The 11,861-nt window shown below is 44.4% G+C and overlaps 1 protein-coding gene across 1 annotated transcript; it reads right to left on the bottom strand.

Moving 5' to 3' along the window:
• Nucleotides 1-2,955: 2,955 nt before the first annotated feature.
• On the bottom strand, nt 2,956-11,160 carry LOC105939143 (ribonucleoside-diphosphate reductase large subunit). Its single transcript, XM_012881201.3, has 4 exons — nt 10,961-11,160; nt 6,809-8,790; nt 6,547-6,735; nt 2,956-3,265 (listed from the first exon to the last, which is right to left on the bottom strand). The coding sequence occupies exons 1-4, from the start codon at nt 10,980-10,982 to the stop codon at nt 3,074-3,076; spliced, it is 2,385 nt and encodes a 794-aa protein (XP_012736655.2). The 5' UTR covers nt 10,983-11,160; the 3' UTR covers nt 2,956-3,073.
• Between the last annotated feature and the right edge of the window lie 701 nt (nt 11,161-11,861).

The raw sequence follows: 11,861 nt of genomic DNA, 5'->3' as shown, positions 1-11,861 counted from the left end.
CAAAACATAATTTTTGGACCCTTTTTTACCACATTTCTTGGTTAAATATCCTCCTGCTTGTATTAGGATTGTAGAAATGTACTGTATAGGTGTTGCTCGATGCAGGGAGAACTGCCGCCCTCACAGGAAGTGAAGCAAAGGGAATATCGGTGGATTCACAAGCCGTGGACTGCAGCTGGAGCACCGTGTCCAGAACACAAGGAACAACCTTTAACATTCACGTCGAGCCGCTCCAGAACCAGAGAAAACAAACATCTTTCCTTGACTGAGGAGAAAAGGAACCGGGCTGTTGTTCTGTGGGCCAAAGTCCTCTTTTCAGATGAAACAGAAGCAGATGGACACTTGGTGATGTTTTTTTTTAATCGCTGTCTTTTTTATTAGGTTTTCTTTTCCTTTTGAACATACAGTTTGTAAATACAAAGAAATATTTATCCAACACAGACAGACATAAAGTAATAAACAGAAAATTAATCCCTACAAAGTAATCCCATTTAGCCCACCCAGGTCACTACCAAGTAGGTCTATGCACTACGTTCCTATCTCTGACAGAGATGAAACACATTTTATTAAAATGAATTAACTTTTTTAAGCTAAGCATTATTGTAAGTTTTGAAATAAGTCAAGAAAGGACCCCCATGTTTCCTAAAATTTACCTGTTGAGTGTTGAAGAGAGTATCTAATTCTTTCCAGTTTCAGACACATGAAGTCACATAACCACCGGCACCAAAACGCCAGTGCCTGTCGTTTAAAGGCCGGTAAAGGCGACCCATCACCACTGAAGCCAACCAGAGCCAAGAGAGGGCCAGGTGTTAACACCACTCCGGCCAAACCGGACATCGTACGGAAAACATCTGTCCAGAACTGACCAAGAGCGGGACAGGACCAGTACATATGGACCAGTGTGGCCACGGCAGTTTTGCATTTATCGCAGAATGGGGTGACTTCTGGATAGAAACGGGATAGTTTGCTTTTGGAGAGATGGGCTCTGTGTACTATTTTAAACTGAATGAGACAGTGGCGCGCGCACAGAGATGTTGTATTCACCAGTTTAAGTATAGAGTCCCATGTCTCATCCAGTATGGTCATATTCAAATCTTCTTCCCATTAAGCTTTAAGTTTAAGTGTGGAGGTCTCTTTCATAGTCAACATTTTATTATAAAGCCATGAAACCAACCCTTTACGATTTGGGTTCAATAATAGGATGGTTTCCAACAGTGTGTGCTCTGGCAGATAGACGGAGCCTGACAAGTGAGACTGAATAAAGTTTCTGGTTTGTAAATATAAAAAAAAAAAAATGGGATTTAGGTAAACCATATTTATTGCTGAGTTCCTCAAAGGATGCCATAATCTTTTCTATGAAAAGGTCCTTAAAGTGAGTAAGTCCCCTCTGGTGCCACTCTAGAAACACCCCATCCTGAACAGATGGTTTAAAAGAATGGTTATGTGCAGTAGGGTTAGATAAGGAAAGTGAGAGTGGAGAACACTCTCACTTTCCTTATCTTGGAAGGCAATCCCCCCTTGTTGTTTAGGTATTTGGAGTTGTAATTTATTAAGCCTTGGGCATTTACCCTGCCAGACAAGACAAAAAAGTTGAGTCTAGCTCATTAAAAAAAAGTATTAGGAATAAAAATAGGTAATGCCTGAAAAGGGTGTAGAAATTTGGGTAGTATATTAATTTTAACTGAGTTGATACTTCCCACAGTGACATGGAAAAGGGTGTCCAATTTGTGAGGGATCCCTTCACTTGTTTTAAATTAGAAATTATCTTCTTAAAGTATTGAGGACTAAAATGTTCTTTTCTTGCTTTCAATCGAACATCCAAGTAAAAAGGGTCAGAAACATCCAGCAACTATTTCCTCAAAAACAGATTAGGGCACACCTATTAAACCAGACCAAATAGAGCGAGGGTTAGTCACTGGGAAGAGACTAAAAACTGCTTTTAGACCAAAACAGAAAAGGCAGGTTGGGGCAGAAGGTCGTTTAGCCTGGTTCTGCTGGAGGTTTTTCTCTCCACTGTCGCTTCATGCTTGCTCGGTATGAGGGATTGCTGCAAAGCCATCAACAATGCAGACGACTCTCCCTGTGGCTCTACGCTCTCAGGAGTGAATGCTGCTTGTCAAGACTTGATGCAATCTGTTGGGTTTCCTTAGGAAACTCTTGACCAAATCTGCTAACGTGTCTTGAGATGCTATATAAATAAAACTGAGAACATTCAACCAGAGGACCGATCATTAACCGTTCACACTGTCCCCAGAGGCAAAGGCAACATCCACAAGTCTCAGCTACTTCAGGATGCCGCTGCCCTGTCATGTACAAAGGCTGGAGTCTTTTCCATTATGCCGTATTTATCTACATTAACTTTGTCTCCGGTTTTCTTTAGAGCTAATTTTAGACTAGTTTGTTCTCGTTTCATTGCTAATAATTGTAACTGGTGGCTACTGTCACAGGATGAATTTTGTCATTGTGGGACAAAAGGATTATTTTCCCCTGCTTAATTCAACAAAATCACTAGTTTATTGCTGGACAGATCTAAAGTAAAAAATTTTTTTTAATAATAATCCTAATTTAATTAAAATGCCCCAGTGTGGCGAGTTCAGCCCGTGGCACTAAGGTTCGGTCACGCCTGCTGTAGTTCATGTAAACTGAGCAGAGACCAAGCAGGCAGACTTTTGTATTAAAAGCCATTTTCCTTTGGCCTTTTGTAAAGTTCTGCTGTTCTCACATATGGAGATCCATCTGAATGCAGAATAATACGCCTCTGACTGGAACATCTTCCCTTCAGATGTGATTCAGAATAAACTCCCCGTACGTGGCCTTCAAATCAAGGCTCTAATGAAATAGATATTTCCTCCCTTCTGCACACAGGAACTGGAAGCATTCAGTGTTTTTAACAAGCAAAAATAACAAATTTTTATTGAAAAATCTAATACATAAAATTTATGGCAAACAGGAACAGTGCTGCTGATAAAATCCCTCCTGTACATATTTATCAGGGTGAAGGAACAGGTAAAGAGCTGAGGGAGCGTTTCTAACACGAGTCCCAGCAGGAGAGGCTCCCGGCCAGAGGAGCGCTCTACGATCCGCACATCAGGCAGTCGTCTCGGTTCTCCAGAGAGCAGACCATGGCCGCCTTGTTCCTCTCCTTCAGCTCCTGCTCCGAGGCCTGGCTCTGCTCCGCCTCCTTCAGCTTCTCCTTGTTCAGGGTGAACTGGATGGGGTTGGCGGCGGGCTTCGTCCTCAGGTAGTACATCCCCGTCTTCAAACCCTGTCACAAGAGAGACGCCGTGTTTAAATAAATAACTTTATTTAAAATCAGACTAAAAATTCTGGATTTAGCAGAAAGAATGAGGAAAAACAGACTTAAACTAACAGGTTCTCGCATATTTCTTCTGTTTTGGCCTCTGCCCAAGCTTTAACGCCTTGGCTGATGTCCTAAGATGTTTCATGACTTCCATATAATGTCTTTCTTCATGATGACAGCTACTTTTTACTTTTTTCCTCCACGTGCATGTTTGACTTTAATTTTATGCCCATCGGCCGCCGTGTCTCCAGGGAATGATCTTTGGAGAACATCTGCAAACAGCACGGCGTCTCTATGTCATCGTTCTGCCTTTTGTTAAAAGACAGTAGGAATTCATGGCATGAATAAATTACATAAATAAGATTTAAAACAAGTTCATAGTTTAAGATTAGTTTGAAGAAACCCATGGTAAAAATGGTTATAGCGGTTTGGGGTTGATGTTTGATCCGAGTGAAAGATCTCTTCGTTAGATCCGTTTGTGATTTATGTGAGGTAGTGAGTGCTCTCACTTCCAAAATATCTTTGACGTATTTTTTCTCCTAAAATGTGCTCATTAAACTGTTCATGTTGGATTGTAGATTTGTTCTTCGCATCTGCTTTGGGAAACATTCGTCTTTGTAAGTATTGCTTTGCTCTGAAAGCACTTAAACATGGTTTTAAAGTATTTTGGAAAATGTGTAGAAAAAAAAAAAGTGCTAAAGCTAAGCTACATGGATTGATCAGTCATTTTTTTTCCCTCTCCTCTGTATATTTCAGTTACAAATAAAAAAGGAATCCAGATTCATAAATAAAAGTTCTTCTGAGAACACAAGAAAAGAAAACCGTGTGCAGGGAACTTTTTTCTTTCATTTTGTTCGCCGGCTGTCTAGCAGCATATAGTCACGTGTAGGGCTGAACAATTTATCGCATTTTCAATATAATCGTGATTTAAAAAAAAAAAAAAACGTAATTTCCAAATCGCAGAGGTCTGCCATTTTTGGCTATGTAACAATTAGTGAATTAGACACGTCCATTAGGTGTTGGTAAAATGTTTAAAGTGGGTTTGCTCCACATGGAAGGGAAGACAGTTGCAGCAGTGAGATAATCTAATTTTATTACTTGTTTTAGAGTTTATATAATCATACATAGCATTAAGTACAGGTCAATCAGTTTAATACATAGACTTGCTTGTTGGCTGCACTTTATGTTCAACAAGGATTGATGTCCAAATCAACTAAAAGATGTTCTCTTGAATAATATTCTGATCAATAGAAACATTAAAAGTTCATATTTAAAATAGTCCTTGTTTACAAACATCTTTATTTAGAGAACATTTTTGTTGCTTGTGGTTAATGCGGAGAAAAGTCAAAATTGCAATTTTGGTTGAAATATATTGTAGGCAGAACGCAATCATTTCTGCTCTGAGTTTAGATGCTGTGGGTCTTTTAGCAACTAATCCACATGGCGAGGAAAAAAATTGATTTGTTGTTTGTATATAATTTGAAACACATGATAAATTAAACTGAAAAGAAAAAAAAAAAAAAACGCATTAAATCACAATATTAAGAAAAAAAAAAAAACGCAATTAGATTATTTTACAAAATTATTCAGCCCTAGTCACGTGGTGTGAGGACAGCATAGGGCTGGGCGATATGGATTAAAAAATTAAATCTCCACTTTTATCATACCAAATCTGATTAATCGATTTTTTTCCTCCTTTTTGTTTCATAAAAAGAAATTAAAGAAATTATTTTAAAACCTTGCTTTTTTATGTCAAGCATTTCATCAGGGAGTTGACCTGAATTCAAAGTGCAACTAAAAACAAGCTTTGAAACATGCTTGTAAAACAAGATGGCAGCCGTGCCATTATAAACAATGAAAATATAACAAAACATTTGCTGCTAGTGGTATTACACATTGAGCTAAGAACAGGCTTCACTGCTAACCTGACAACAGCCAGCTGCATGTATCGCTCCGCCTAGCTCCACTCACATACATCTGGGACACCGCCATAGGACTTGCCTTTACTGAAGGCTGGGCCTTATCAAAACTCCTTGCATATGATTGGATAAGCCACTTGTCTGTCATCTTTATCGACGTGCTATTTCAACCACTCACACCGAAGCTAACCCGTGACGCTGATGAGACCGACGCAGGAAAAAAAAAAAAACTTTTTTTTTTTTTTATGTGTTTGCCGCTCTAGTGCAGGGTTTCCCGCAGCGCTATCTTGGCGAGGCGGCCGCGGAAAACGTGTCGTCCACCCCCCCCCGCCGCTCCGCGGAGAAAAAGTCATCCATCCAACCCCCCCCCCCCCCCCCCGCGAGTCGGTCCGCCTCGCATAAGCAAATTCCTGCGGGAAACACTGTAGTGGCAAGCGTTTTATTGACAGTGAGCTGACAGGAAGAGGGGGGAAGACAGGCGGCAAAGCGCCGCGGGTCGGAGTCGATCCCGGGCCGACCGCGTTGAGGACTAAAGGCCTCCTAACATGGTTCGCGCTAACCGCTAACGGTTAGCCGCTAACCGCTCGTTAGCGGCTAACCGCTTGCCAAATCCGGTCGGGAGAAGGACGAAAACATGGTTTCCACCAACAAAAGCCTTCAGAGCCGTTCTCTGATGTTCTTTTAATGAAACAATATCAGATAGATTGGACAAAACGGAAGAAATAGCAGCATCAATGCTAACGCTTGCTTCCTCGATGCGAGCCGCCATTGTTGTTGGAATCTCACGGTGGCTTCTCCACTACGTCACATCCATGAAACACCCGCCCTGCGTCCTGATTGGCCAGACCAAAAATTTGGTTGGGGAAATCACTTTAAATGAGCCGTGTCCCAGATGTATGTGAGTGGAGCTAGGCGGAGCGATACATGCAGCTGGCTGTTGTCAGGTTACTTCACTGCACCTGTGAACTTCAAACTAAGTTAAAAAAAAAAAAAGTAAATAAGCAAATGAAGTACCTCGTATTATGGTTAAAAAAAAAGTTTCCACTTAATATTGTGACAATATATTTGCCTAAACATATATTCAGCATCACATGCTGTTCTCTTCATGGAAACCCAACGAGTGTATTGGCAAAATAAAATCCAGATTTTCCAAAAAATGAAATCTTAAAGAATTGTAAATTCGAATTAATCAATTAAATCGATTTATCGCCCAGCCCTAGGACGGCACAGTCGCCCTTGAAGGAAGTCATCATTCTGGCATTTAGCAATTAAAAACTACCCCCCCTTAAAAACAACACGTTGGACAGTGTTAAAGGCGCGACTTGCCTGCTTCCAGCCGTAGAAGTGCATGCTGGTCAGCTTCCCGTAGTTTGGCTCGGCGATGTGAATGTTCAGAGACTGGCTCTGGTCGATGTAGGCGCCGCGGTCCGCCGCCATCTTCAGCACGGTCTTCTGGGAGATTTCCCAGACCGTCTTGTACAGCTGCTTCAGGTCGTCTGGAATCTCGTCGATGTCCTGTCGGGAGACCAAAACGTTAGCTAACAGCGGCTAACAACGGCTAACAGCGGCTAACGGCTAACAGCGTCACCTGGATGGAGCCGTTGTTGGCGATCAGCTTGTTCTTCATGTCCTCGCTCCACAGCCCGCGCTCCGTCAGGTCCTTGAGGAGGTGAGGGTTGACGATCTGGAACTCGCCGGAGAGGACCCGGCGCGTGTAGATGTTGCTGGTGTAGGCCTCGATGGACTCGTTGTTGCCCAGGATCTGGGCGGTGGAGGCGGTGGGCATGGGAGCCAGCAGCAGGCTGTTCCTCACGCCGTGCCGGGCGATCTTCTCCTTCAGCAGCTTCCAGTCCCACAGGTCGGTGGGGGTCTTCTCCCACATGTCGTACTGGAGCACCCCCCGGCTGACGGGCGAGCCCTCGTACGTCTCGTAGGGGCCCAGCTCCGCCGCCAGCTCGCAGCTGGCCTCCAGCGCGGCGTGGTAGATGGTCTCGAAGATCTGGACGTTGAGCAGCTGCGCCTCGGCGCTCTCGAACGGGTAGCGCATCAGGATGAAGGCGTCGGCCAGACCCTGGACGCCGATGCCGATGGGCCGGTGGCGCTTGTTGGAGCGCTCGGCCTCGGGGACCGGGTAGTAGTTTATCTCGATGACCTTGTTCAGGTTCTTCACGATCACCTTGGTGACGGCGGCCAGCTTCTTGAAGTCGAAGGTGCGCTCGGGCGTGACGTACATGTTGAGGGCGATGGAGGCCAGGTTGCAGACGGCCACCTCGTCCTTGCTGGTGAACTCCACCACCTCGGTGCAGAGGTTGCTGCACTTGATGGTGCCCAGGTTCTGCTGGTTGCTCTTGCGGTTGCAGGCGTCCTTGTAGAGCATGTAGGGCGTGCCGGTCTCCGTCTGCGACTCGATGATGGCGTACCACAGCTGCTGGGCCTTCACCACCTTCTTCACCCGCCCCTCCGCCTCGTACTTGGCGTAGAGCGTCTCGAACTCCTCCCCCCAGCACTCGTCCAGGCCGGGACACTCGCTGGGACACATCAGGGACCAGTCCTGGTTGCTCTCCACCCGCCGCATGAACAGGTCGGGGATCCACAGGCCGTAGAAGAGGTCCCTGGCCCGCTGCTCCTCCTTGCCCGTGTTCTTCTTCAGCTCCAGGAAGTCGAACACGTCGAAGTGCCACGGCTCCAGGTACATGGCGAAGGCGCCGGGCCTCTTGTTGCCGCCCTGGTCCACGTAGCGGGCGGTGTTGTTGTAGACCCGCAGCATGGGCACCAGGCCGTTGGAGTTGCCGTTGGTGCCGGCGATGTAGCTGCCCGTCGAGCGGATGCAGCTCACCGCCACGCCGATGCCGCCGGCCGACTTGGAGATGAGGGCGCACTGCTTGAGCGTGTCGTAGATGCCCTCGATGCTGTCGTCCTTCATGGCCAGCAGGAAGCAGCTGGACAGCTGCGGCCGGTTGGTGCCGGCGTTGAAGAGCGTCGGCGAGGCGTGCGTGAACCACTTCTCCGACAGCAGGTTGTACGTCTCGATGGCGGCGTCGATGTCCCGGCCGTGGATCCCCACCGACACGCGCATGAGCATGTGCTGCGGCCGCTCGGCCACCTTCCCGTTGATCTTCAGCAGGTAGGAGCGCTCCAGAGTCTTGAAGCCGAAGAAGTTGTAGGAGAAGTCGCGGTCGAAGATGATGGCGGAGTTGAGGCGGTCCTTGTTCTCCAGGACGATGTCCAGCGTCTCCTTGGAGACCATGGGGGAGTGGCGGCCGTTCAGCGGGTTGACGTAGTTGTACAGGTCCTCCATCACGTCGCTGAACACCTTCTTGGTCTCCTTGTGGATGTTGGAGACGGCGATCCTGGCGGCGAGGATGGCGTAGTCGGGGTGCTTGGTGGTGAGGGTGGCCGCGATCTCTGCGGCGAGCGTGTCCAGCTCCACGGTGGTGACGCCGCTGTACAGGCCCTGGATCACCTTCATGGTGATCTGCGTCGGGTCCACGAAGTCCGCGTTCAGGCCGTAGCACAGCTTCTGTATGCGGGACGTGATTTTATCGAACATGACGCGCTCCTGGCGTCCATCTGAAAAACACAAAGATCAAGAGCAACCTTCAGTTAAACCATCGCCGCCGTTTTCTGTGCGCCAGATGACTGAAGGAAAATATAATCTAGACTCTCAAACATTTTGTGTATCTGCATCGTCTTCCTAAAGGGAGGATTTCCAACCACCAGGTGTGACTTTTCCCTGTCAGCATGGAGAGTAATCCTGACCCAGATGTTCTTTCCCGTTTTCCTCCATTCCTCCTGACTTTTAGCCAACCAGCAAAAAAGGCCACAAACCGAACCCAGTTTTGTTTAAGGTAACTTCCTGTAATAGAGGAATGGTTCCTCTCTACTGTTACCCTATGCTTGCTGAGCATGAGGGTTTGCTATTGGCTGGAGACAGACATTTGGTCTGAAATGGGTTCTGGTACGGGATACGTTGCCAATTTTCTTTTTAACAAAAACTCAGCTCCAAAGTGTAACAGAACTGGAAACACTGCAAACAGATAACTAAAAGTAGGTAAAACTTTCTTAAAGTGAGGGTATTTGTCCTCAAATTGAGCAGGTAAACAAGATTATCTGTCAATGGAGTGAGTATTTTCACCCCTAAAATAAGATTATTAGATACTGTATTTTTCGGACTCTAAGGCGCACCTACAATCCTTTGCCTCACCATAAATTCTCTTGTAAATTGATGTTGCGCCTTATATATGATTACAGTTGTGCTTACTGACTGATCTTATGTGGTACAATGCGCTCAAAAATCTATTAAAATGTATAAGTACTACTTTGGTAAAGCAACAAAGCCGCTCCGCTCAATGAATATTCGGAGCATTACGGTATCACTACCTGATAGGACCCCTGAGCTGTCTACAAGACTGCCTGACTGCAATGTCTAAACATGAAGTGCATTCATGTAAGGCATCCCACGCCTGGAGTAAGTGCTAGCAACAATTAAGCCAGTACTTAAGTTAAGTGTAGTTAGGTTTTATGGTAGAAACAGGTCCAACTACTCTGTCCTCCCGGCAGAGACGGATCTCAGAGAGTGAGAGCAAATGGTAAACTGCACTTGAAATAAGATGGACATGAGTTGTTCCTTTTTAAGTGCAAAAATCCTTTTCCATTGGCGGATCATCTTATCTGCTCAATATATCAAGGACACTCATTTTAAGAATGTTTACCTTTACGCAGTGTAGAAAATGGCAATGTAAAAAGGCCAGAAAATTTCCCTTTTACATTTTTACAGCCTAATGTATAATTTGCGGTTTTAGGTCTTTTTTTTTTTTTAATGGGATACTTGCACTAAAATTTCCACAAAGGGACACTGGAAGTACCAGGAATATATTCTAGATCTCCTTGTCAGGTTGGGAATGTTTAAAAAAAAGATACTCAGAAGAAAATATATATATATATATATATATAAAAATAAAAGTTTTATACTTTTTTTTCAAACAAGAAATAAAATGGTAGTTTCAAAAACTTAAAAAAAAAATCGAAACAAATTTCCTGTTGTAGGCATTTTATTAAATAAAGCCTACAACAGGCTTTATTTAAAATTTTAGTGCAAGTATCCAAAAGTTCTCCAACTTTTGGAGAAAAAAGTCCCTTTTTTCTCCAAAAGTTGAACATTTAGGGCTGAAGTCTTAACTCGCTGGTCTGAGGGATAAAATGATTCATTAAGGATTATTCAGGATAGCAGACGCCTTGGACTCGAGTTTCAAAAACCTTTTAACTTTAGAGGCTAAATGTTTATTTCCTTAAACCCAAGGCTGGCCAGGATGTGGTCCAATCTGACTCGGGGGGGCAGCTAACATCACATTTTGGCGCCATCTGGAACAAAGGCCCATCCATCCACCCATAAACAAAGACAAAGGAGCTGAACTACTTTACAGGGTGTTCTTGTGGAGCAGGTGGTTGTTGGAAGTAAAACCCGGAGATAAATAAGATACATTTCTACCCGTTTCTAGCCCCTAAAGGTTGCAGCTAGTTTTAGCAGCGCGTTAGCTGGAGCTAGCTAGCTAGCTCAAACATGTTAAATAAACTCTCTCCACAGCTTCCAATAATGTATATTTTAATGTTAAACCTCCTTATCATATGTAGTCAGAGGCTGCAGAGTAGCTGTCGCTTATTTACCTCATGCAGCTGCTGACAGCTAAAGCTGCAGAGCTACTAGAGGCTAGGCTCACACTGCTCAGCTAGCAGGACTCACCTCTTTTGATCACGAACATCATGGTGAAAGGTGGTGTTTCCGGTCTCCTGGGACAGCGGCACAAGCGAGCAGAATCTCTCCGCGGTTTCACGACGTGCAGCTGGACCTGGACCCACTCAGAACCCGCGAAAGACTCCGCAAAAACCCGCGCTTATCGCCGCATTTCTACAGGAGGCGTGGCCATTTGGCCAGCTGGTGCTGGGACGGACGAGAGGCTGGGCCAATCAGCAGCAAGAACGAGCGTCACGTAGGAGGTGCAGCCGTCCTCTTCCGGGTTGTTATGTGGCGGGACTGGAAGGTGAATTATGAAACTTTTTTATTTCCTTTGTTCGTCATGAACGAGATTATCCACCTTATTAATGCACGACGCGCTGTAACTAGCCTAAGAAACATGTTCAGCACAAAACTATGTGTAGAGATAGATAGATAGATAGATAGATAGATAGATAGATAGATAGATAGATAGATAGATAGATAGATAGATAGATAGATAGATAGATAGATAGATAGATAGATAGATAGATAGATAGATAGATAGATAGAAAAGCACACGAAAATTAATGAATTGAACTTTAAAATGTGTATTCACTTAGATAATTGAACAAATACTTTCGGACTATAGTTGTGGACTTTTATGTTTCTAATTTGTTTCTTAATAAATCTGTGCCAATAAAAACAGTAAAGTTAAAAATGTATTTTTTTCTGAGGCTTCACAAATACAATTGGCTAATTATTTGCATGTGACAGAATTGTAGCTTTTTTTTACTTATTTTCTTTTCTTTTTTAACAAAAAATCATTTATTCAGAGATGTCAGCTCATGGCCATTTTTCGAGGCAGACAGCTGCAGTTCACATCCAGTTTCATTAAATTAAGTAACCAAATCAATTCACTATAGCCCGA

The sequence above is a fragment of the Fundulus heteroclitus genome, chromosome 18 (assembly GCF_011125445.2).
Source record: "Fundulus heteroclitus isolate FHET01 chromosome 18, MU-UCD_Fhet_4.1, whole genome shotgun sequence".
NCBI lineage: Eukaryota > Metazoa > Chordata > Actinopteri > Cyprinodontiformes > Fundulidae > Fundulus > Fundulus heteroclitus.
This window is presented reverse-complemented; position numbering and strand designations above follow the sequence as displayed.